The sequence below is a fragment of the Piliocolobus tephrosceles genome, chromosome 21 (assembly GCF_002776525.5).
Source record: "Piliocolobus tephrosceles isolate RC106 chromosome 21, ASM277652v3, whole genome shotgun sequence".
In the NCBI taxonomy this organism is placed as follows: Eukaryota; Metazoa; Chordata; class Mammalia; order Primates; family Cercopithecidae; genus Piliocolobus; species Piliocolobus tephrosceles.
In genome coordinates, this window is record NC_045454.1 from 17,878,925 (window position 1) to 17,902,749 (window position 23,825).

Consider the following 23,825-nt stretch of genomic DNA (forward strand, 5'->3'; position numbering starts at 1 on the left):
AGAGGAGTCTCCCAGTCAGGAGGCACAGGGGTCAGGGACCCACTTGAGTAGGCAGTCTGACCCTTGGCAGAGCTTGAATGCTGTGCTGGGAGGTCTGCTGCTCTCTTCAGAGCCATCAGGCAGGGAGGGTCGTTTAAGTCTGCTGAAGCTGCACCCACAGCCGCCCCTTCTCCTAGGTGCTCTGTCCAAGGAAGGTGGGGGTTTTATCTATAGATCTTTGCCTGGGGCTGCTGCCTTTTTTTCAGAGATACCCTTCTGCAGTGGCCTTGCTGAGCTGTGGTGGGGTCTGCCCCTTTAGAAATTCCTGGTGACTTTACCCTGTCAGGGGAAAACTACCTACTCAAGCCTCAGCAATGGCAGATGCCCCTCCCCCAACCATGCTCGGGTGTCCCAGATTGAGCTCAGACTGTTTTGCTGGCTGGGAGAATTTCAAGCCAGTGGATCTTAGTTTGCTGGGCTCCATGGGGGTGAGAGCCGCCGAACTAGACCACTTGGCTCCCTGGCTTCAGCCTCCTTTCCCAGGGAGTCTGGCTCCCTGGCTTCAGCCCCCTTTCCAGGCGAGTGAATGGTTCTGTCTCACTGGCATTCCAGGCACCACTGGGGTATGGGGAAAAAAAAAAAAAAAAACACTTCTGCTTCTGTGCTTGAAACCCAGGGCCCTGGTGGTGTAGGTACCAGAGGGAATCTCCTGGTCGGCGGATTGCGAAGACTGGGAAAAGTGCAGTATCTAGGCTGGAGCTCTTCATTCCTCAGGCACAGTCCCTCACTGCTTCCCTTGGGTAGAGGAGATAATTCCCCAACCCCTTGCACTTCCCACATGAAGTGATGTCCCACCCTGCTTCGGCTCGCTGTCCGTGGGGTGCACCCACTGTCCAGTCGCAATGAAATATACTGGGTACACATTTTGAGTTTATTTTTGTATATGGTATAAGGTGAGGGCCCAGCTTCATTCTTTTACATGTATATATTCAGTACAACAAAACTCCATGACAGGTTTACCTGTATAACAAGCTTGCACATCCTGCACATGTACCCCTGAACATAAAGCTTAAAATAAAGCTTAAAAACAAACAAAAAAAACCCAACAAAACCAAAAATCATTTATTCAAGAGACAATTCCTTCCCACACTGAATGGTCTTGGTACCCTTGCTGAAATCAATTTACAGCGGATGTTTAGGTTTATTTCTGAACTCTCAATTCTGTTCCAATGGTCTATAAGTTTGTTTTTAAGCCAATATCAGTGTATTCTGATTACTGTAGTTTCACCATCACAACATTAACTTTGACATCTGGGAGTTGTTGGGACCATGCAGTCATTTTCCTTTGCAGGTATGCCATGTTTTTTGAAATCAGATCCTCCATATGAGTTTCAGCACTCTCTTCCCTGTGCTTGCAGGATGTGAGGGTTTCTTTAAATGCTATCACCAGGAACATCTAGTGTTCCAAATGTGCCTTGAATTGGTAGTTGGTGGGCATTAATGTGTCCCTCTTTTTCTTTCCTTCTTTCTTTCATTCTTTTTTCTTTTTTAAAAAAGAATTCCAATGCAGTTAAAACCAAAACAAGTACTTCCACAATCCTATGATTACCATCATACCCCTACCATTCTAGTGCTATAGCTACTGGAGTCTTTCACCTTCTCTCAGCACTTTCTGCCCATAAAGCACAGGTGACTATTCTTAGTAATTGTGATACTAAGTATGCCATGGGTAATCACCACATCACTTATCAGCAATGGATCTTTATTATAATCTGCCCAATAAGAGATATAGGTTCTCATAATAAGGATCCAGCTTCTTTCTATGACTTTTTCTGGCCTAAAGTTGGTTTCCACCCTTCTCTACCAAATACGAAATGTTTCTTAGTACTGTGTGCCCAGAAGATGAAAGGAAGTATTTATCCATCTGCCCCCATCCCCAGTTGTTAAAAAGTCATCCTATTGGCATTAAGTCTCCCACAATTTTGGTTTGCAGATGCATGGCTGCTGAGAGTATTTCTGCAAGGGTCGTAGTCCACCATCTCAAAGAAGCCCAGTGCTGGAAAGAGGAAGGTACTGGAAAGGTAGATACTAAGGAAAGGCACTGTCAGTGTGCACCTGCATGAAGCTAGTGAAAAACTCTCTAGGCCTGGTCAACTTAGTAATGGCTGGATGAAGAGGTAGGGCTGAAAGGATATCATGTGGTACAAGAAAAACCTGATATACTGACCTCCTTTCAATTTCTCATACACACCAAGCTCATTTGCATTTTTGGAGCATCATATATGACAAATTCAAAAAGCATCAAAAATGTCATAACAAGGCAGGGAGAATGTTCTGGTTTAAAAGAGACTAAAGAAGCATAGCAACAAAGTACATGAAACCTGATTGAGTGATGGATTTTAAAACAGCTATAAAGGACATGCTTTTATACAACTGGGAAAATTAAAATAGTACTGTAAATTAGATGTTGATTCTTACGTGGTGGCAGAGTAGAACTTCTATCAGTCTTGTGGATCTGAAGACACAAAAATTGTACGTTGGTGCCTGCCAAGTGAGAGAGAGAGTTAGGCTTTTAGTTGGAACCCTGAAAGGGATATACCCCAGAGCAGGGGTCCCCAACTCCCAAGCCACAGACCAGTAACAATCTGTGACCTGTTAGGAATGGAGCCACACAGCAGGAGGTGAGCAGCAGGTAAGAATTACCCCATGAGTGGCCTCCTGACAGATCAGCCGGCATTAGATTCTCATGGAGCACGAATTAGAATTCTGCAACCAGAATTCCACATTATGGGTGCCACAGTGTATACTTTTACCGCAAATAGTAGCGTGACTATAACAATTGCCACAAGACTGGTGTAGTAAAAAAAATTATTTAAAACCTTACTTGCCCAAAGTAAAACATTTCCCTTTGGGGATTTACAGAGTTACAATTGCAATTTCATGTAGCATTAAAATTCCCTGCAAATATGAATTAAAAATAAATTTTATTATTTGGTGGCAAATTTTGAGAGTAAAGTGTGGAAATGACAAATATTATCTGTTTAAGTAAATGTGGGACTGAGTAAAATGAGTAGCCCTTAGTCAGTTTCTTAATTTTTGTGATTTTTAGCTTATGATTTTTTATTTTTCCACAATTGATATTCTGGATGATTCTCTGGACGGTCAGGGGTTGCTCCCTCAGCTTTTCAGGCTTTGACTTGAGTGAGATGTATTCAGGAGTTGATTCCTGTAAATTTTACTTCCAACAGGGTTGAAATAAGAACAATGTAGGTCCCTTCCCAGCTTGGCTTAAGGAAAAAGAAAGACTAAATTTCCTGGGTTAAATAGAGGTGGTTTTATTTCTTTGGGCTTTTGCTAGTTGTGTTAATGGCTTGAGGCTTCCTTGCCTCTGGCTTAGCTGGCTGATCAGCTAATTTATTTCCTTTGGCTACCTTATTTGTTCTCTTTTGACATTCCCCACGATGCATCCCTGCTATTTCATGTGTAAGAAAACGTAAGGATAGTAACCTGTTAATTTCCTGGTGATGTTTTATGGGAGATTCATTAGTGGTAAGAAAGTGCCTTTTCTTTTAAATGGCAGCATGAGCATAGAAAATTAGGAAAGCACACTTCGAGTTAGTAGAAATGTTAGCTACCATTTCCTTGCTTAACTTAAATGCTCTTGTAAGAGCAGCTCAGCTAATTGAGGGCTTGTGTTTGGGGAGAGTGATTACTGCTTATCCTGCCTTATGCACTTCTTGCTTTACCGGCTGTTTGCTAGCTAAGAGCTCCCCTTAGAGGACAGTGATCCTGCCACATTATGTGGGCTGTAAACAGCTGAATTATTTCCTAGGGTTAACTTGGAGGCTTTTCTGACTAGTAGAGCTATTATGACAATGACTTGGAAGCATGTGTAAATAAGTCTTTCTAACTACACCTAAGGTTGACAAAACTATTGGATTCGAGGTTTTCCTGAGATGTCCCTTACAGTTGTGCTATCTTAAAAGGGAGGCCTGGATTAGAGAGAAGAGAGAGATGGGCTCTAGTGTTTAGAAGGAGGTTTGCTTTCCTACCTTTAATTTCCAGAATTATCCAGGGATCCTGTGCTATACTGGCAATTTGAGCCCCTGGAGCTAAGGTTTAAGCCCTCGGATCCATCAGTCCTGCTGAACCACCTGTGAGACTGGTTTTGAACCCAGTGACCTCTGCCTCTGGGGGCAGGTTTCCAGTGGTTTTTGCCACAGCCTGAACAGGGTTGAGGTTGCTTCATCTTGCTGCCTGGGTATTTGTTTTAAAAATGCCGTGGTCTGCCATGCCAATAGCAACTAGCGGATGCACTTTGGGAATTCTGGACTTTACAAGCTTGCAAAGCTGCTGCTGAAGTCTCTGTTGTTCCCCGAAAATTTTCCTCTTTCTGGGGACTCTTCCTGGTCCCTATTATAAAAGAAAAAAGTCGCCACCTTCAGGAGGCTCTCTGAGGTGCTATTTGGTCCTATAGCTTGCTTTTGTAGTTTTCTTTTAATATTGGGAACTACCTGTATAATAAACTTCTTTTTCAGAATGAGCTGTTCCTCCACTGAATTAGGGGATAAGGAGGTGTACTCTATTAATGCCTCTCTTGGCCTTTCCATAAAGGCTACAAAATTCTTACCTGGCTTTTGGTTCATTATAAACAGTTTAGAGTAACAGAGGTTTGGCCCTGGTTTTTCACAGGTCTCTTAAAATGCATTTAAAAATTGGCTTCTTTTTCATTCATTTCCTGAGCTATTGGGGTTTTAGTTAGGGTGGTTTACTGGAACTGCTTTCCTCCCTATTGGGAATGTTGGGTTTTTTTGTTTTGTTTTGTTTTTGTTTTTGTTTGGTTTGGTTTGGTTTGGTTTTTTTAAGTTATAAAATATTTTATTTAAGTGGCACAGAAGAAATTATGTGTACTTAAAAATGATTAAGCATTCATGTTAGGAAATAATAAGAACAAAATAATTTACGCAATGGTAAAATCTAAAGTGATGAGAAAACATAAAATATTTTCATTTGGTTCTCTCATCTAACAAAACTATTATAAACATGAGATATAGTAATTACTGAAATTGGGTTAAAAGCACAAGACAACATAATTCCTTTATATGCATCCAGTCATTTTATACAAGAAACTGTTATACCTTAAATGGAAGAGTGAACAATTTGTTTAAAATATTGAGAGTGCATTATGCACCTATAATGAAACCACTTTCTCCAAAGATTCACACAGATTAACATTGCAAAATGGTATTTCTATATACCACTGACGTCTGAAAAATTTAATAATTCATTTTAAGAATATGCAAGCGAAATATAGTTTATTCTGATTTCAACAATGGATATTCAAAGTCACAATTTTTCCCAAGAAACCATTCACTTTATAGTTTCAAAAACACATTGTAGCTTTTCTGTTACTGGTCTGCCATGTTTTCAACTAGATGCATGTTTAATCATTCACTTCAAATTTACATGCCCAGCCCGGCACAGTGGCGTGGGCCTGTAGTCCCAACCACTTCAGAGGCTGAGGCAGGAGGATCACTTGATCCCAGGAGTTCATAGCCAGCCTGGGCAACATAGCAAGACCTTGTGTCTTCAGAAATCATTCAAGGACTGAGATAAACATTACAACCCCCATATACTGGGTAAACAACAAAGGAGTGAAAAATGACCTCATATACCCTAAAGCAATGTTGACGCAAACTCCTGATGCAATAAAGGCAGCAGTTGTAATGGGTACCTGGAATGGTATTGTGGAATTGGAGAACTTACTTTCGTAATGAAAGGAAAGCTAGCTTGAAAGAAATGTTTTTGAGGTTTTCTTTTGTTTTTCTCCTTTTTGTTTGATTCAGGCTTGAAGTTTAAATTGGCTTGGGTTAAATTTGGGTAGGCAAAAAAAAAAATTTTCTTTGGAGGAATTAATATTTATCAAATATTCTATTTTTTCATGTAAACCCCAATGAATGATATGAAATTTGAAGAAACAGGAGAGAGCAAGAACCATAGAATGGAGTCAGTCAATTTGACTTCCTCTCTTCCTATTTGAATACGATTTATTTCTTTCTCTTGCCTGATTGCCCTGGCCAGAAGTTCCAATACTATGTTGAATAGGAGTGGTGAGAGAGGGCATTCTTGTCTTGTGCTGGTTTTCAAAGGGAATGCTTCCAGTTTTTGCCCATTCAGTAGGATATTGGCTGTGGGTTTGTCATGAATAGCTCTTATTATTTCGAGATACCTTCCATCACTATCTAGTTTACTGTGAGTTTTTAGCCTGAAAGGGTGTTGAATTTTATCAAAGGCCTTTTCTGCATCTATTGAGATAATCATGTGGTTTTTGTCATTGGTTCTTTTTATGTGATGGATTATGTTCACTGATTTGTGTATGTTGAACCAGCCTTACATCCCAGGGATGAAGCCAACTTGATCATAGTGGATAAGCGTTTTGATGTGCTGCTGGATTCAGTTTGCCAGTATTTTATTGAGGATTTGAGCATCGATATTCTTCAGGGATAATGGCCTGAAATTTTCTTTTTTTGTTGTTGTTTTTTGTTTTTTTTGTTGTTGTTGTGTCTCTGCAAGTTTTTGGTATCAGGATAATGCTGGCCTCATAAAATGAGTTAGGGAGGAGTCCTTGTTCTTCTATTCTTTGGAATACTTTCAGAAGGAATGGCACCAACTCCTCTTTGTACCTCTGGTAGAATTTGGCTGTGAATTCATCTGGTCCTGGGCTTTTTTTGATTAGTAGGCAATTAATTACTGCCTCAACTTCCGAACTTGTTATTGATCTTTTCAGGGATTCGGCTTCTTCCTGGTTTAGTCCTGGGAGGGTGTATGTGCCCAGGAATTTATCCATTTCTTCTAGATTTTCTAGTTTATTTGCATAGAGGTGTTTATAGTGTTCTCTGATGGTAGTGTGTATATCTGTGGGGTCCGTGGTAATATCCCCTTTGTCATTTTTTTATTGTGTCTATTTGTTTCTTTTCTGCTTTTTTCTTTATTTGTCTGGCTAGTGGTCTATCCATTTTGTTAATCCTTTCAAAAAAACAACTCCTGGATTAATTGATTTCTTGAAGGGTTTCTTGTGTCTCTATCTCCTTCAGTTCTGCTCTGATCTTAGTTATTTCTTGTCTTGTGCTAGCTTTTGAATTTGTTTGCTCTTGCTTCTCTAGTTCTTTTAATTTTGATGTTAGGGGGTCGATTTTCGGTCTTTCCAACTTTCTCCTGTGGGCATTTAGTGCTATAAATTTCCCTCTGAACACTGCTTTAGCTGTGTCCCAGAAATTCTGGTATGTGGTGTTTTTCTTCTCATTGGTTTCAAAGAACTTATTTATTTCTGCCTAATTTTGTTATTTACCCAGTAGTCATTTAGTTTTACATTTTGAAACACCCAAACAACTATCATTGGATTGCTTGCAACAGAAAGGATAAATGCTTGAGGGGATGGTTGCCCCATTCTCCATGATGTGATGATTTGCATGCTTGTATCATATCTTATGTACTCCATAAATGTATACACTATGTACCCACAAAAATTAAAAATAAATGACAGGCAAATGACCAATATGCACAAGAAAAGATACCCAACATCATGAGTCATTAGGGAAATGAAAGTCAAAAGCACCACGAGATACCACTTCACATTCATTAGGATGGCTATTACTTTAAAAATGAAAACTAACAAGTATGAGGATGTGGATAAACTGTAACCCTGGAACATTGCTGTTTGGAGTGTAAGATGGTGTGGCTGCTGTGGAAAACGTTATGACAGGTCCTCAGAAAGGTTACTCATCATAATATACATCTCTTTGGCAACTGGGATACATTTTTTCTATCAATGGTTTAAATTCACTGGCAATAAAACTGAAGAGAAAAATGAAGTAACAGGGAGAAAGAAGCAAGAGAGAAAGGGAATTCTAATTCACTTGATCTTTAAGTTCTAATATATGTCTTAAGGATGTTTCCTTTCATCATGAACAGAGAACTTGAGTCCTCCACACCAGTTGAAGAAGACTGCATTGTGACTGAAGTCCAATCACCTGTACCTGCCCCTGTCCTCACACAGTCTGGAAATAAGGAACACACAAATCAAGAACTAGACAAGAATCTCAACTTACTCCAATTTTGATACCCATGGACACTCAGAAAAGAAAAGGGTGGAGTTAAGAGACCAGCTGTGTGACAGGCAGATGGGAACCGGCCTCACCTAGCAGAGCCAAGGGGACCAGTGTGGGATCAGGGGGACACAGGGGCTTTCTCTACCTCCCTCCATAGGTCCTGCTTAGGATCAAGGCCAGTGTTCTCCCAGAACCTCTATAGGCAAAGAGAAGGGTTACCTTCCATTGCCAATAATTTCCACCAGAATCCTCACTATTTTTACCATTGAACAAATTAGGAAAATGCACACCTTCTTGGTAGATTCTGCACAGTGGAGAGAAGGCTTAATGAGAGTCATGGAGGCTGGACTTTACAATCCCTCATTCTCACTCCATCATCCTTATCTGTGCGTTTCCCTGGTGACCCCTTCTTCCCCCTGGTGCCTCCCTCACTGTCATTTCTGCTGCATCACAGACACAGGCTTGCAAACAAGTGTGGTTGTGACTGAGTCTGTTTCTGACACCTTACCCCTTCTCACCCTGTGGCGAATTCTTGCTGAGAGGGCTTTGGAATCAGGAATGAAGCCAGAGAGCAGAGCTGACAGGGACCATTCAATGCTGCAACTCAAAGGGATTCACACGGAAGCCTGGACACAATTCAGAAGAACCAACCCAAGGAAGCAAAAATGTCACCACTACCTGTGAGTTAAAAAGGCACAGCCTTCAGTAATCTGAAGTCACATAAAAGAATGTGGAAAAAGGGAGATTTTATGAGATGAAAATATGAGTTTCTATTGTGAGTGCTTTACTGAGATTGGGGGTGTGTGGAAGAGACCCTGGGGCTATGGTGTCTGAGATGTTTGTGGGATGTCGGTGTGAATCCTGGACCAGTGTAACGCTCTGTGAGGGTGTGACAGTGTCTGATAAGAGTCAGCTCTGCTGAGATGATGTTACTTTAGGTAAAAGGTGGAGAGCCCACCAGGATGGCTGGGACGTGCCTGAGTGTAAGAGGGTGACTGTGTTTTGTCTTCCTGTGATGTGAGTGTGTGTGTGAGCACACCCAGACCAATGCATGAGCATCTTTATATGGACAGTGAGCAGACATGTGTGACTCAGTGAGTGGTGTGGTTCTGTTTGACTGTGGTTGTGTGTGTGCTGGGATGTGACTAGGCGTTGAACTGGGAACATGCACGCGACCTTCTGTCCATGCGAAGTTTCCTCCTCACACATCAGGACCTCTGATGAAGCACCCACGTATCTTCTCATATACGTCAATGTGGATCCTGGATGGCAGAACTGGTGGGGATCTTGGGGACTGGAAGTTACCAATGACTCATTTGTGAGCATTCGCGAGAGCAGAATGTATGATCTGTAGATGTCTCTTCCCAGGCAGAGTGGAAAAGAAGAATCCAGACTATGGTAACCCTTCAAAGTAAGAATTACTAATAAAGACAAAAAATAAAAAGTAAAGTAGAGGAAAAAAGAGTTTTAAATAATCCTCTTTGTACCCGGGAAACTAAATTAAGCAGAGTTCAAGTAATGGATCTAAGATGGCATTGCCAGTAAGAGGCAGAATCAGGACTGGAGTCCAGGCAGCCTGGCTCCTGAATCCTAGCTCCTAACTATGAGACTCTAGTGTCTTTAGGAATATGGAGTTCTGACTGTGATAGGGTGAAAGAGGGAAGTCCTCACAGTTTGCCTGTTGATCCCTAATTTTCTGCATCATGGGAATCTGTCACAAAAGGGGAGGCTGAACCTGGCCCAGCCCCTTTCACCCACTCTCAGTCCCCTAGCAGGTGCCGCACAGAAGGCCTGTGTCCTTGTCCATTGGTTCTTGCATGAAAATCAGAGGGACACTGATCCTCCCTTTCATGTGAGTACTGTATGGCACAGGGGTGGAAAAGAAAGGAGAATATTTACTCAGGAGGTGGTCTCATGTGAACCAGACATGTGGAAATGTCTAGTTGGCAGGATGGAGGCACCATACAGGTGCAGGTTCTGGAGACCCTCCAGCACCAGGCATGAGACCTGCAGTGGATGAACTGTCAGTCAGTCACACAGCCTAGGGGAGGAGAACACTCAGGGGTTAGGGCTGTGGCTCTTTATCAAGAGGCATAAAATTTTCAGGGAATGGACAAGGCATAGGCCCAGGTAAGTGACTGTGGCTCACTTTCCAACTTGTAAGGGGCAGAGCATCTCCTCACCTGGGGGATATATAAGGAGCTAAGACAGCCCCACAGGGACCAGGCCTGCAGTATCACCACGGAGACCAGGGAGGCTTTTTTCTGCTTTGAGGAAAGGAAGGAAGGGATTTGTGTGTGTGTTGAGTGTGTGCCCCACAAGGGAGGGGTCTGCCCAACACTCTGTGTGCTTTGCCCTCAGCAGTGACCCAGAGCTGCAGGTGGAATTCTACACTGGGATGAATGAGAACTCAGACATCACCTTCCACTTCTGAGTGCACTTTGGCCATTGTTTGGTCATTGATAGCCACGTGTGTGGGGCCTGGAAGTGAGGGGAGATGCTGCAATGTGTTCTTTGAGGACGGCAAACCATTTGATCTGAGCATCTTGGTGCTGGACGATGAATACCCGGTGAGTGCCCAGGAGCTCCCGGTATCCAGCCTCCATGGGTTCTCAGAGCAGGAGGCAGCTCTCCCTGGCCTGGCCCAATAGTTTTTCAGGACCCATTTCTCATAACTACTCTTGCCCCGGGCTTTTTATCACAGAGCACCCTCTGCTTGCACTGCCATCCTCAGCTCTTTTCCAAAATCTGACCGTGATCAGTATCAGCTCATCTGGCATTTCCCCCAAGGTGAAGAATCTCCTCTGTCTTTTCCCACTGTATTCATTTCTACTTATGCTGCTACTTAAATTTTCACTTCACTGAATGAATACAATATTCATAAGAATAAAATTGTTTAGTTAATGAAAAATTAAGTCTTTGTCTCACTCCTGGACCCAATCTTATTTCTGAGAGCATTACCCCTGCTCTGCTCTCCTTCCACAGGAAATCGTTGCTTATAGAAGCATATAGATCTATAATTTCATTTGTTTTTAAGAAAATCCTAGTATACATTGCTCTACACATTACACCTTTAAAACTGAGTTGATTTGTTGTCAAATAATATATATTGAAGATATCATCTATTAATAGTGCTTCCTCAGTTTTTAAAGAACGCATAACATTGCATTATAAGGATTACCCAAAATTATTGATCTTGAGTCTTTTGAAGGGCCTTGAGGTTATTTTCAATATTTTGCTCTCACTAATGGTGCTGTATTAAGACTTCTAGTCAATTCTTTTGTTTTATCCACCTCCCTTACTTATATTGAAAGATAACCACAAATAAATGAAATAACTGGTTCGAAAATGTGTGCATTTTAAATTTAACAAATTGAAACATAGAAGGTTACTTTGTAGCCTCAGTAATGAAGAATATGTACAAATGTTCTGGCCCTTTCTTATGAGTAGGGCAAAAGATTCACATTTTATTCAGATTCCAGTGAGGGATCTCTTTCTATGCTTAGAAACTGTTCAAAATGATAGCCTATGTTTTGCAACACTTGTCCAATTCTACCTCTCCAACACTTGAGTTTTATTCTTGGCCACCATCAGCCCAGATCTAGGCAACTCCAAAGAGAAACGGGGCCATCAGCAGGGAATGGCAGTCACAGTTCATGGAACTGATATATATGCATTCAATGAACATAATCCAGTGTTAATCCTATTTGAATCCCTGTACAAGATGCAGGGATTCAAGTTCATGAAACACAGTCACTAGCCATGGGGATTTTCTATGCTAGATGGGAAGCTGAGCAAACATAGACAATGTGACACAGAGTGGTACAGCCTTGCTGGAGGAATGAGAGGAAACACTAGAAATAATGTGAGCTCTCTCTCAAATAGTTAATCTTAAACAGCAGTGTGAATCTTGGGTTCAGTTATATAACTAGTAGTTTTCTCAGGGGATGTTGTAGGTACTAGGCGAGAGTGGAGAGAAGGCTGAAAGTTTGTTTGGTGGCATACTGTCTTTCTGAGGCATTTTTCCTCTTGTAGGTAATAACAAATGGCCAACACCATTACATCTTTGCCCATCCACTTCCACCATGTTCTGTGAAGACTGTGCAACTGTGGGAAGATGTCTCCCTGATCTCAATGTCTGTCTGCAATTGAGGGAGAAGACCACACACCTCATTGTTGAGGAATCCCTCTTTCCATGTGACCATAGGATCCCCAGAGCCTGCTAACAGCATGATCTCTCCTCACCCTTTTCCCTGCAGTTGGTTATTAAAACATCACCAAACTTCCCAGAATTTGGTTCTTGCTTTAAGAGGGAAAGAGGAAATGGTCATCCCCCAAGAGGCCCTGAGGAACTTCATGGGAGGCATCCAGAAATCAAATGGGATAAACCTTCCTGTGACTCCATGAGTGAATAACCAGGTCCCTGGAATGTCTGAGAAGACATTAGGTACAGCATCCTTCAACAGCACGTTGTTGACATCAGAGAATCTGAGACAAAATCTTTACCCTATCTCAGATGACTCACTGCACTGAAATGTTAGGTAGCTGTTTACAGCCATACAGATGTACCTCATGGCTTTGGGGAGAAATTTTGTAACTTAAGAACCATCTCGTGGAATTTCCTAATTCTTTCCATTATTTTCAGGATATTCATTGTGTGTTAACATGGTGCCTGGATGGCATTCTGTACAGGCTGCCATCCAGGAGTTTTACAAAAAGACAGATTTCTCACATGAAAATTTCAATCCAAGCAATAGTTAGAGAATCACAGGGGTCCAAAGATTTCTTTTAAGGAACCCCAATTGTGGAAGACAGTGTGGCAATTCCTCACGGATCTAGAACTAGAAATACCATTTGACCCAGCAATCCCATTACTGGGCATATATCCAAAGGATTATAAATCATTCTACGATGAAGACACACGCACATGTGTGTTTATTGCAGCACTACTCACAATAGCAAAGACTTGGAGCCAACCCAAAAGTCAATCAATGATAGGCTGGATTAAGAAAATGTGTCACATATACACCATGGAATACTATGCAGCCATAATAAAGGATGAGTTTATGTCCTTTGCAGGGACATGGATGAAGTTGGAGACCATCATTCTCTGCAAACTAGCAGAAGATCAGAAAACCAAACACCATATGTTCTCACTCATAAGTGGGAGTTGAACAGCGAGAACACATGGACACAGGGAGGGGAACATCACACACCGGGGCCTGTTTGGGGGTGGGGGCTAGGGGAGGGATAACATCAGGAGAAATACCTAATGTAGGTGACAGGTTGATGGGTGCAGCAAACCACCACGGCACATGTATATCTATGTAACAAAACTGCACGTTCTGTACATGTAACCCAGAACTAGAGTACAATTTTTTTTTAACTAAAAAATAATAATAATAATTACGAGATTTTTTTCAAAAGTATGTGGCAAAATCCTTGGATTTCTGTTTTAAAACAAGTGGTCATGGTTTTAGATCAGAAAATATGTAGTTTATTTTTGGGATGGACACAATTCATACACATGGACACAGTAAGCCGACCTTGCTTTGCTGCCGTTTCATTAGGCATTGCAGCACAGCAAATCTCCCAACACATGTTGGCTTAGAGAAATCATTTACTCTGATCTTTCTTGGTTAACTGGACTCATGTGGGTAGTAGATCATGTGGTGAAAGTCATGTTTTCTGAAGTGTCTTTTAGTTTGGGATTCCAGAGGATGCTTCACTCATGTCTGACTCAACACAAGGGCTGGGTGAACACCTACGGGCTGGCTGATTATCTCCTTCCCTACGTCACTTCCCCATTCATGCCTTGAATTCCCTCAAATCATAAGAGTCTCATGGTTCTTGGACTTAAGGAATGATGATTGGCTGCCACAAAAGAAAGCCTTCCAAAAGGCTCAGGAAGAAGGTGCAAGTCATCATAGGACCTGGCTTTGAAAGGTGGACAGTGTCACTTCTATGACATTATATTGATCAAACTGAGCCATACACAAGCCCAAATCAAGGGAGGGGGGTTTCATAAGATGTGGTTATTTTGACATGTAGTCATGAGGGAGCATCCTTGGCAACTATTTCCATTCAGTCCTCACTGGCTTACATGTTTCCCATATACCAAAAGCACTAATCTTGTAAGGAACCACTGAAGGCAATACACTTATAGAAACAGGCTCAGATTGACGTCCACAATGTTATCATCCCATCAGGATCTGGTGTCCATGAAGTGACTACAAATTATCAGATGCACTTTCTTTCAACATAAGCACTAAAGAAATACATTATCTGCCCTATACAAATTAATCATACAAGACTAAAACAGATGTAGGAAAATGCAGTGAACACATTTATTTTAGAGGGGCAAAAGATAATAGGCAGCACCCTGAAAGCAAGATGGGTCACCAACAGCTCTACTGGAGCCACCCACAAAAAAAAAAAAAATCAGCCAGGGTTCTTACCCTTGTTGCATCTGCTCAAACCAGCATCGCCTTGTCTGAAAATATTGTCTTGATATGTGCCGCTTCTGCTTCCATAAGTACTTAAAGGATATAGGTCTCTTTAAGTTGGATTAAGTGATGTTCCTTGAATTAATAAGCAAGACATCCACTCAGTGAAAGAAATCGTGCTAGCTTTTTGTACATGAATAAAAATTAAAACAAAGAAACCAATACAAACAAACAAACAAAAATAGACATCCGTCACTGGTTCATCATTGCTGAAATCAGCAGATCCCTATTTTCATCTTTTCTGAAAATGTTTCTCTGCAACAATTGGCTCCACCTTCTACTGTCAGCTTCTTAGAACTCCTACCAAGTAGGCACAATGACAGCCCTTTTCCCTCTATAAAAGCTGTTGTCATCTGGTTCATAGCACAAATAGAGAACTGTTTACGAGAAGATAAACAATATATTACCTAAAACCCAAACAATGCAGATTGAAAAGGATCTCAACAAATAGCCTCTTTGTCTGCAGGGCCTATCACAGGTGTCAACTTGATCATCTTCATCCTCTCTTTCCATGTTCATTGCCACAGCTTGTTCAACTCCAACCTTACTCATGGGTATGCCTCTCTCCTTGCCCTCCTTTAAGCTAATATCCAGATACCTTGAGGTGTCAATGCACAGTAAATGACACCTTCATGCCTCTCTTTCTTGTTGCTTTCCTGTATGAACTGAAATTCCCTCCACTTTCACTGGTAAGTCTCAGGTTCTTGTTAGGTACACTTTCCTCCTTATATCATCCCTCTCACAGTTTTGGTCACCTCTCTATTTTGATGATGGTTCATAGGCCCCTCATCAGCATGGAAATCATTTCTTGGGGAATTAGGCAATTCTTGCTCTGAGTGGATAAAAACTATCTTGGAACCCATGAATTTCTGAGCAGAAGATGAATTTGATTTCATATCTACATGTCGCTGGATGATGCCCATTGTATTTGAATAACCTACAGTGTCCTACATGCTGCCCCTACTATACAAACACACAGTGACTGCCTTTTCTTGGCTAATATTCACCAGTTCAGTTCAGCTCATGTAAGCCATTTGTTACACTCATCTTCATACCAGCTACTACCCTATGCTCATGGTGGCCAGGAGTGATGTCTCAGATAAAAAGAGAAGACATAGAGCCAAGGAACCAATGTTGAACAAAAGATTTTTTATTTACCTCTGGAGACTTACTGAATGTCTCTTTCATGCTTGTCAACCCAAATTCATGGTCTTCTCCCAGCAAATATATCATTGCTCAAAACACAGTACGTTATTTCTGCACTCTAAAAGCTTACCTACTGAAAAGTCTTTAGGGCTTTTCTGTTTTCGCTGAAAGCCCCCAAATAATAAATCTGCTCTTTGACAATGTTGTCCTTGATGTCCAAGTCTCCCAAAGCTGTGTTTCTTCTGTGGTGCTGTCCGTGGTGCTAAGCTCTTGTGTGTATGGGCCTGTATTTGCAAGTGAGGGGCCAATAAGACAGAATTAACAGAGAAATTTTTTGTTTTGTTCTGTTTTGTATTTGATAAATCACACCTCAAAAAATGTATGATGAATGGAACAGGAATTGAATTTGGATTTTCAGACCACAATTTCTGCAGTGCCCTCTCTCACCCCTCCTATTCAACATAGTGTTGGAAGTCCTGGCCAGAGCAATCAGGCAAGAGAAAGAAAGAAAAGACATCCAAACAGAAAGAGAGGTCGAACAATCCCTGTCTGCAGACCTGATTCCATATCTAGAAAATATCATAGTCACCGCCCAAACGATTCTTAGGCTGGTTTCAGGACACAAAATCACTGTGCAAAAATCACTAGAACTCCTATATGCCAACAGTGAAGCACAGGGCCAGATCAGGACTGCAGTTTCATTCACAATTGCCATAAAAAGAATAAAATACCTAGAAATACAGCTAACCAGGAGGTGTAAGATTGTTACCCTGAGAATTACAAAACACTGCTTAAAAAACCAGAGATGACCCAAACAAATGGAAAAACATCCCATGTTTTTAGATAGCAAGAGTCATTATCATTAAAACAGCCATACTGCCCAAAGAAATGTACAGATTCAATGCTATTTCTATTGAACTACCTATGAAATCCTTCATAGAATTAGAAAAAACTATTTTAAAATACACATAGAACCAAGAATGAGTTGAATAACCAAGACAATTCTAAGCAAAAAGAACCAAGCTGGAAACATCACATTACCCAACATCAAACTGTACTACAGAGCCACAGTAACTGGACAGTATGGTACTGGTACAAAAACAGACACACAGACCAGTGGGAGAGAAGAGAGAGCCCAGAAATAAGGTCGCACACCTACAACCATCTGACTTTCGACTAAGCTGACCAAACAAGCAATGTAAAAAGGATTTCCTATTCAAGAAATGGTTCTGAGTAACTGGCTAGTCATATGCAGATGATTGAAACTGAATTTCTTCCTCACATTATATAGAAAAATCAACTCAATATGGGTTAAAGACTTAAATGTAAATGCAAAACTATAAAAACCCTGGAAAACTACACAGGCAATATCATTCTGAATGTAGAAATGGAAAAAAGTTTTATGACAAAGATGCCAAAAGCAATCACAAGAAAAGTAAAAATTGACAATGGATTTATTTAAGCTAAAGAGCTTCTGCACAGCAACGGAAACTATCAACAGAGTCAACAGACAATCTACAGAATGGGAGAAAATATTTGAAAATTTTGTACCTGAAAAAGGTCTTATATCTAGCATCTATAAGGAACTTTAGTAACTTTGCAAGAAAAGACAAACAACTCCATTAAAAAGTGGGCAAAGGGGCTGGGCACGGTGGCTCATGCCTGTAATCCCAGCACTTTGGGAGGCTGGAGCAGGCCTATCATGAGGTCAGAAGATAACTTGAGACCAGCCTGCCAAATATGGTGGTCTCAGACACCTAGACCAATGGAACAGAATGGAGACCCCAGAAATAAGGCCATACACCTACAACTATCTGATCTTCAACAAATCTGACCAAACAAGCAATGAAGAAAAGACTCCCTGTTCAAGAAATGATGCTGGGAGAACTGGCTAGCCATATGCGGAATACTGAAACTGAACTCCTTCTTCAAACCATATACAAAAATCAATTCAAGATGGATTAAAGACTTAAATGTAAAATCCAAAACTAGAAACACGCTGGAATGAGAGAACTACAAACACACCTACAGAATGTGAGAAAATATTTTCAAACTATGTATCTGAAGAAGATCTAGTATCTGAGAATCTATAAGAAACAACTTTACAAGAAAGAAAAAACAAACCCATAAAAAAGTGGGTAAAGGGCTTAGCACAATGGCTCATGCCTGTAATTCCAGCACGTTGGGCAGCCAAGGCTGGTGGATGGCTTGAGCCCAGGAATTTGAGAACAGGCTGGGTAACATGGCAAAAACCCCTCTTTACTAAAATTAGAAAACATTAGCCTGGCATGGCGACATGAGCCTGTAGTCCCAGCTACTCAGGAGGCTGAGCTGGGAGGATCACCTGAGCCCAGGAGCCAGAGGGTGCAGTGAGCTGAGACAGTGCCACACCACTCCAGCCTGTGTGTCAGAGTGAGACCTCTTTTAAAACAACAACAGAAAAGATGAGCATAGGACAGGAACAGACACTTTTCAAAAGCAGACATACAGGTGGCCAAAAAGCATATAATAAAAGCTTAACATCACTGAACATTAGAGAAAAACAAATCAAAACCAAAATGAGATACCATCTCACACCAGTCAGAATGGCTCTTATTAAAAAGTCAAAAAAGGACAGATACTGACAAGGTTATGAAGAAAAGGGAGCACTTACACGTTGTTGGTGGAAGTGTAAATTAGTTCACCCATTGTGGAAAGCAGCGTGGTGATTCCTCAGACAGCCTACAACAGAACTACCATTCAACCCAGCAATCCCATCACTGGGTGTATACCCAGAAGAATAGAAATCATTCTGCCATAGGGCAGTGGGCAGTGGTGCTGGGAGTCTCGTGGACGCTGTGCGGTTACTCGTAGTCAGGCGGCGGCGCAAGCGGCGGCGGCGACGGCACAGCGCACAGCGCACAGCGCGCCTTAGCGGCAGCAGCAGCAACATCATCGGAGGCATCCCCGCCCTCGCTCCCTCTGCTCTTCCTCCCTTCGATCGCACCATGGCTGATCAGCTGACCGAGGAACAGATTGCTGAATTCAAGGAAGCTTTCTCCCTATTCGATAAGGATGGCGATGGCACCATCACAACAAAGGAACTTGGAACTGTCATGAGGTCACTGGGTCAGAACCCAACAGAAGCTGAATTGCAGGATATGATCAACGAAGTGGATGCTGATGGTAATGGCACCATTGACTTCCCCGAATTTTTGACTATGATGGCTAGAAAAATGAAAGATACAGATAGTGAAGAAGAAATCTGTGAGGCATTCCGAGTCTTTGACAAGGATGGCAATGGTTACATCAGTGCAGCAGAACTACGTCACGTCATGACAAACTTAGGAGAAAAACTAACAGATGAAGAAGTAGATGAAATGATCAGAGAAGCAGATATTGATGGAGACGGACAAGGCAACTATGAAGAATTCGTACAGATGAAGCAGATATTGATGGAGACGGACAAGGCAACTATGAAGAATTCGTACAGATGATGACTGCAAAATGAAGACCTACTTTCAACTCCTTTTTCCCCCCTCTAGAAGAATCAAATTGAATCTTTTACTTACCTCTTGCAAAAAAAAGAAAAAGAAAAAAAAATCATTCTGCCATAAAGACATATGCACATGAATGTTCATTGCAAAACTATGCACAATAGCAAAGACATGGAATGAACCCAAATGCTCATCAAGGACAGATTAAATACAGAAAATGTGGTACATGTATGCAATGGAATACTATGCAGTCCTACAAAAGAGTGAGATTATGTCTTTTGCATTAACATGGATGGAGCTGGAAGTCATTATTCTCAGCAAACTGATGCAGGAATAGAAAACCAAATATGGTATGTTCTCACTTATAAGAGTGAACTAAATGATAAGACTCATGGGCACCAAGAGGGGAACAACACACACTGGGACCTACTTGAAGGTGGAGGGTGAAAGGTACAAAAAATAACTATTGAGTACTATGCTTAGTACCCAGATGAAGAAATCATATTTACCACAAAACCCATGACACAACTTTATCTGCATATGTACCACTGAACCTAAAATAAAAGGAAAAATAAATCAAAGAAAAAAACAAATCTCAATTCTGTTCCAAGATGGCCGAATAGGAACAGCTCTGGTCTGTGGTTCCCAGTGTGATCAACGCAGAAGATGGTGACTTCTGCATTTACAACTGAGGTACCTGGTTCATCTCATTGGGACTGGTTGGACAGTGGGTGCAGCCCAAGGAGGGTGAACTGAAGCAGGGCAGGGCATTGCCTCACCCGGGAAGCACAAGGGGTCGGGGGATTTCCCTTTCCTAGCAAAGGGAAGCCATGACAGACTGTACCTGGAAAATCGGGAGGCTGCCGACCAAATACTGTGCATTTCCAATGGTCTTAGCAAACGGCACACCAGGAGATTATATCCTGTGCCTGGCTCCGCGGGTCCCATGCCCATGGAGCCTTGCTCACTGCTAGTGCAGCAGTCTGAGATCGACTTGGGAGGCAGCAGCCTGGCAGGGGGAGGGGTGTCCACCATTGCTGAGGCTTGAGTAGGTAAACAAAGTGGCTGGGAAGCTCAAACTGGGCAGAGCCTACCACAGCTCTGCAAGGCTTGCTGCCTCTGTAAACCCCACCTCTGGGGGCAGGGCATAGCTGACAAGGCAGCAGAAATTTCTGCAGACTTAAACGTCCCGGTCTGACAGGTCTGAAGAGAGCAGTGGTTCTCCCAGCATGGTGTTTGAGCTCTGAGAACCAACAGCCTACTTCCCCAAGTGGGTCCCTGACCCCCTTGTAGCCTAACTGGGAGACAGCTCCCAACAGGGGCCGACTGACACCTCATACAGGTGGGTATCCCTCTGGGACAAAGCTTCTGGAGGAAGGATCAGGGAGCAATATTTGCTGTTCTGCAATATTTGCTGTTCTGCAGCCTCCACTGGTGATACCCAGGCAAACAGCATCTGGAGTGGACCTCCAGCAAACTCAAACAGATCTGCAGCTGACAGACCTGAGTGTTAGAAGGAAAACTAACAAACAGAAAGGAATAGCATCAACATCAACAAGAAGGACATCCACACCAAAACCCCATCTGTAGGTCATCAGCATCAAAAATGCTGTAAAACCACAAAGAGAGGGAAAAACTAGAGAAGAAAAGCTGAAAACTTGAAAAACCAGAGTGCCTCTTCTCCTCCAAAGGATCATGGCTCCTCACCAGCACCAGAACAAAGCTGGACACAGAATGACTTTGATGAGCTGACAGAAGGAGGCTTCAGAAGGTTGGTAATAACAAACTTCTCCGAGCTAAAGGAGAATATTTGAACCCATTGCAAGGAAGCTAAAAATCTTGAAAAAAGATTAGATGAATGGCTAACTAGAATAAACAGTGTAGAGAAGACCTCAAATAACCTGATAGAGCTGACAACCATGGCATGAGAACTACGTGATGCATGCACAAGCTTCAGTAGCCGATTTGATCAAGTGGAAGAAAGGGTACCAGTGATCGAAGATCAAATTAATGAAATAAAGTGAGAAGTGAAGTTTAGAGAAAAAAAAAGTAAAAACAAACAAATAAAGCCTCCAAGAAATATGGGACAATGTGAAAAGAACAAATCTACGTTGGATTGGTGTACCAGAAAGTGGTGGGGAGAATGGAACCAAGTTGGAAAACACTCTTCAGGATATTATCCAGGAGAACTTGCCAACCTAGCAAGGCAGGCCAACATTCAAATTCAGGAAATACAGAGAATACCACAAAGATACTCCTCGAGAACAGTAACCCAAGACACATAATTCTCAGATTAGCCAAGGTTGAAATGAAGGAAAAAATGTTCAGGGCAGCTAGAGAGAAAGGTCAGACCACAAAGAGAAGTCCATCAGACTAACAGCAGGTCTCCTGGCAGAAACCCTATAAGCCAGAAGAAACTGGGGGCCAATATTCAACATTCTTAAAGAAAAGAATTTTCAACCCAGAATTTCATATCCAGTCAAACTAAGCTTCATAACTGAAGGAGAAATAAAATTCTTTACAGAGAAGCAAATGCTGAGAGATTTTGTCACCACCAGGCCTGCCTTACAAGAGCTCCTGAAGGAAGCACTAAACATGGAAAGGAACAACTGGTACCAGCCACTACAAAAACATGCCAAATTGTAAAGACCATTGATGCTAGCAAGAAACTGCATCAACTAATGGGTAAAATAATCAGCTAACATCATAATGACAGGATCAAATTCACACATAACAATATTAACCTTAAATGTAAATGGGCTAAATGCCCCAATTAAAAGACACAGACTAGCAAATTGGATAAAGAGTCAAGACCCATCAGTCTGCTGTATTCAGGAGACCCATCTCATGTGCAGAGACACACATAGGCTCAAAATAAAGGGATAGAGGAAGATCTACCAAGCAAATGGAAAGCAAAAAAAAGCAGGAGTGGCAATCCTAGTCTCTGATAAAACAGACTTTAAACCAACAAAGATCAAAAGAGACAAAGAAGGCCATTACATAATGGTAAAGGGATCAATTCAACAAGAGCCAACTGTCCTAAATATATATGCACCCAATACAGGAGCATCCAGATTCATAAAGCAAGTCCTTAGAGACCTACAAAGACACTTAGACTCCCATACAATAATAATGGGAGACTTTAACACCCCACTGTCGATGTTAGACAGCTCACTGAGACAGAAGGTTAACAAGTATATCCAGGACTTGAACTCAGCTCTGGACCAAGGAGACTTAATAGACATCTACAGAACTCTCCACCCCAAATCAACAGAATATACATTCTTCTCAGCATCACATCGCACTTATTCCAAAATTGACCACATAGTTGGAAGCAAAGCACTCCTAGCAAATGTAAGAGAACAGAAATCACAATAAACTGTCTCTCAGATCACAGTGCAATCAAACTAGAACTCAGGATTAAGAAACTCACTCAAAACAGCTCAACTACATGGAAACTGAACAACCTGTTCCTAAATGACTACTGGGTAAATAACGAAATGAAGGCAGAAATAAAGATGTTCTTTGAAACCAATGAGAACAAAGACACAATATACCAGAATCTCTGGGACACATTCAAAGCAGCGTGTAGAGGGACATTTGTAGCACTAAATGCCCACAAGAGAAAACAGGAAATATCTAATATCAACACCCTAACATCACAATTAAAAGAACTAGAGACCCAACAGCAAACACATTCAAAAGCTAGCAGAAGACAAGAAATAACTAAGATCAGGGCAGAACTGAAAGAGATAGAGACACATACACAAAAAAAACCATCAAAAAAATCAGTGAATCCAGGAGCTTGTTTTTTGAAAAGATCTACAAAATTGATAGACCACTAGCCAGACTAATAAAGAAGAAAAGAGAGAAGAATCAAATAGATGCAATAAAAATGACAAAGAAGATATCCCACTGATCCCACAGAAATACAAACTACTATCAGAGAATACTGTAAACAACTCTATGCAAATAAACTAGAAAATCTAGAAGAAATGGATATATTCCTGGACACATACACCATCCCAAGACTAAACCAGGAAGAATTTGAATCTCTGAATAGACCAATAACAGACTTGGAAATTGAGGCAATAATTAATGGCTTAACAACCAAAAAAAAAGTCCAGGATCAGACGGATTCACAGCTGAAGTCTACCAGAGGTACAAGGAGGAACTGGTACCATTCCTTCTGAAACTATTCCGATCAATAGAAAAAGAGGGAATCGGCTGGGCGCGGTGGCTCAAGCCTGTAATCCCAGCACTTTGGGAGGCCGAGACAGGCAGATTACGAGGTCAGGAGATCGAGACCATCCTGGCTAACACGGTGAAACCCTGTCTCTACTAAAAAATACAAAAAAAAACTAGCCGGGCGAGGTGGCGGGCGCCTGTAGTCCCAGCTACTGGGGAGGCTGAGGCAGGAGAATGGCGTAAACCCGGGAGGCGGAGCTTGCAGTGAGCTGAGATCCGGCCACTGCACTCCAGCCTGGGTGACAGAGCGAGACTCCGTCTCAAAAAAAAAAAAAAAAAAAAAAAGGGAATCCTCCCTAGCTCGTTTTATGAGGCCAGCATCATTCTGATACCAAAGCCTAGCAGAGACACAACAACAACAA

At 41.7% G+C, this 23,825-nt stretch overlaps 1 protein-coding gene and 1 long non-coding RNA gene across 2 annotated transcripts in view; one reads left to right on the forward strand and one right to left on the reverse strand.

The window, feature by feature from the left end:
- Positions 1-977: 977 nt before the first annotated feature.
- LOC111554062 overlaps positions 978-23,825 on the reverse strand; it is a 48,886-nt gene continuing 26,038 nt past the window's right edge. Inside the window, exons 2-4 of the long non-coding RNA XR_002735138.1 lie at positions 15,870-16,023; positions 14,546-14,668; positions 978-2,523 (exon numbers count right to left, since the gene is read on the reverse strand). This is a non-coding gene — a long non-coding RNA (uncharacterized LOC111554062). The remainder of the gene's footprint in view (positions 2,524-14,545; positions 14,669-15,869; positions 16,024-23,825) is intronic.
- On the forward strand, positions 18,692-19,321 carry LOC111554058 (calmodulin-like). The gene is made up of 2 exons (XM_026447694.2): positions 18,692-19,135; positions 19,189-19,321. The coding sequence occupies exons 1-2, from the start codon at positions 18,727-18,729 to the stop codon at positions 19,227-19,229; spliced, it is 450 nt and encodes a 149-aa protein (XP_026303479.1). The 5' UTR covers positions 18,692-18,726; the 3' UTR covers positions 19,230-19,321.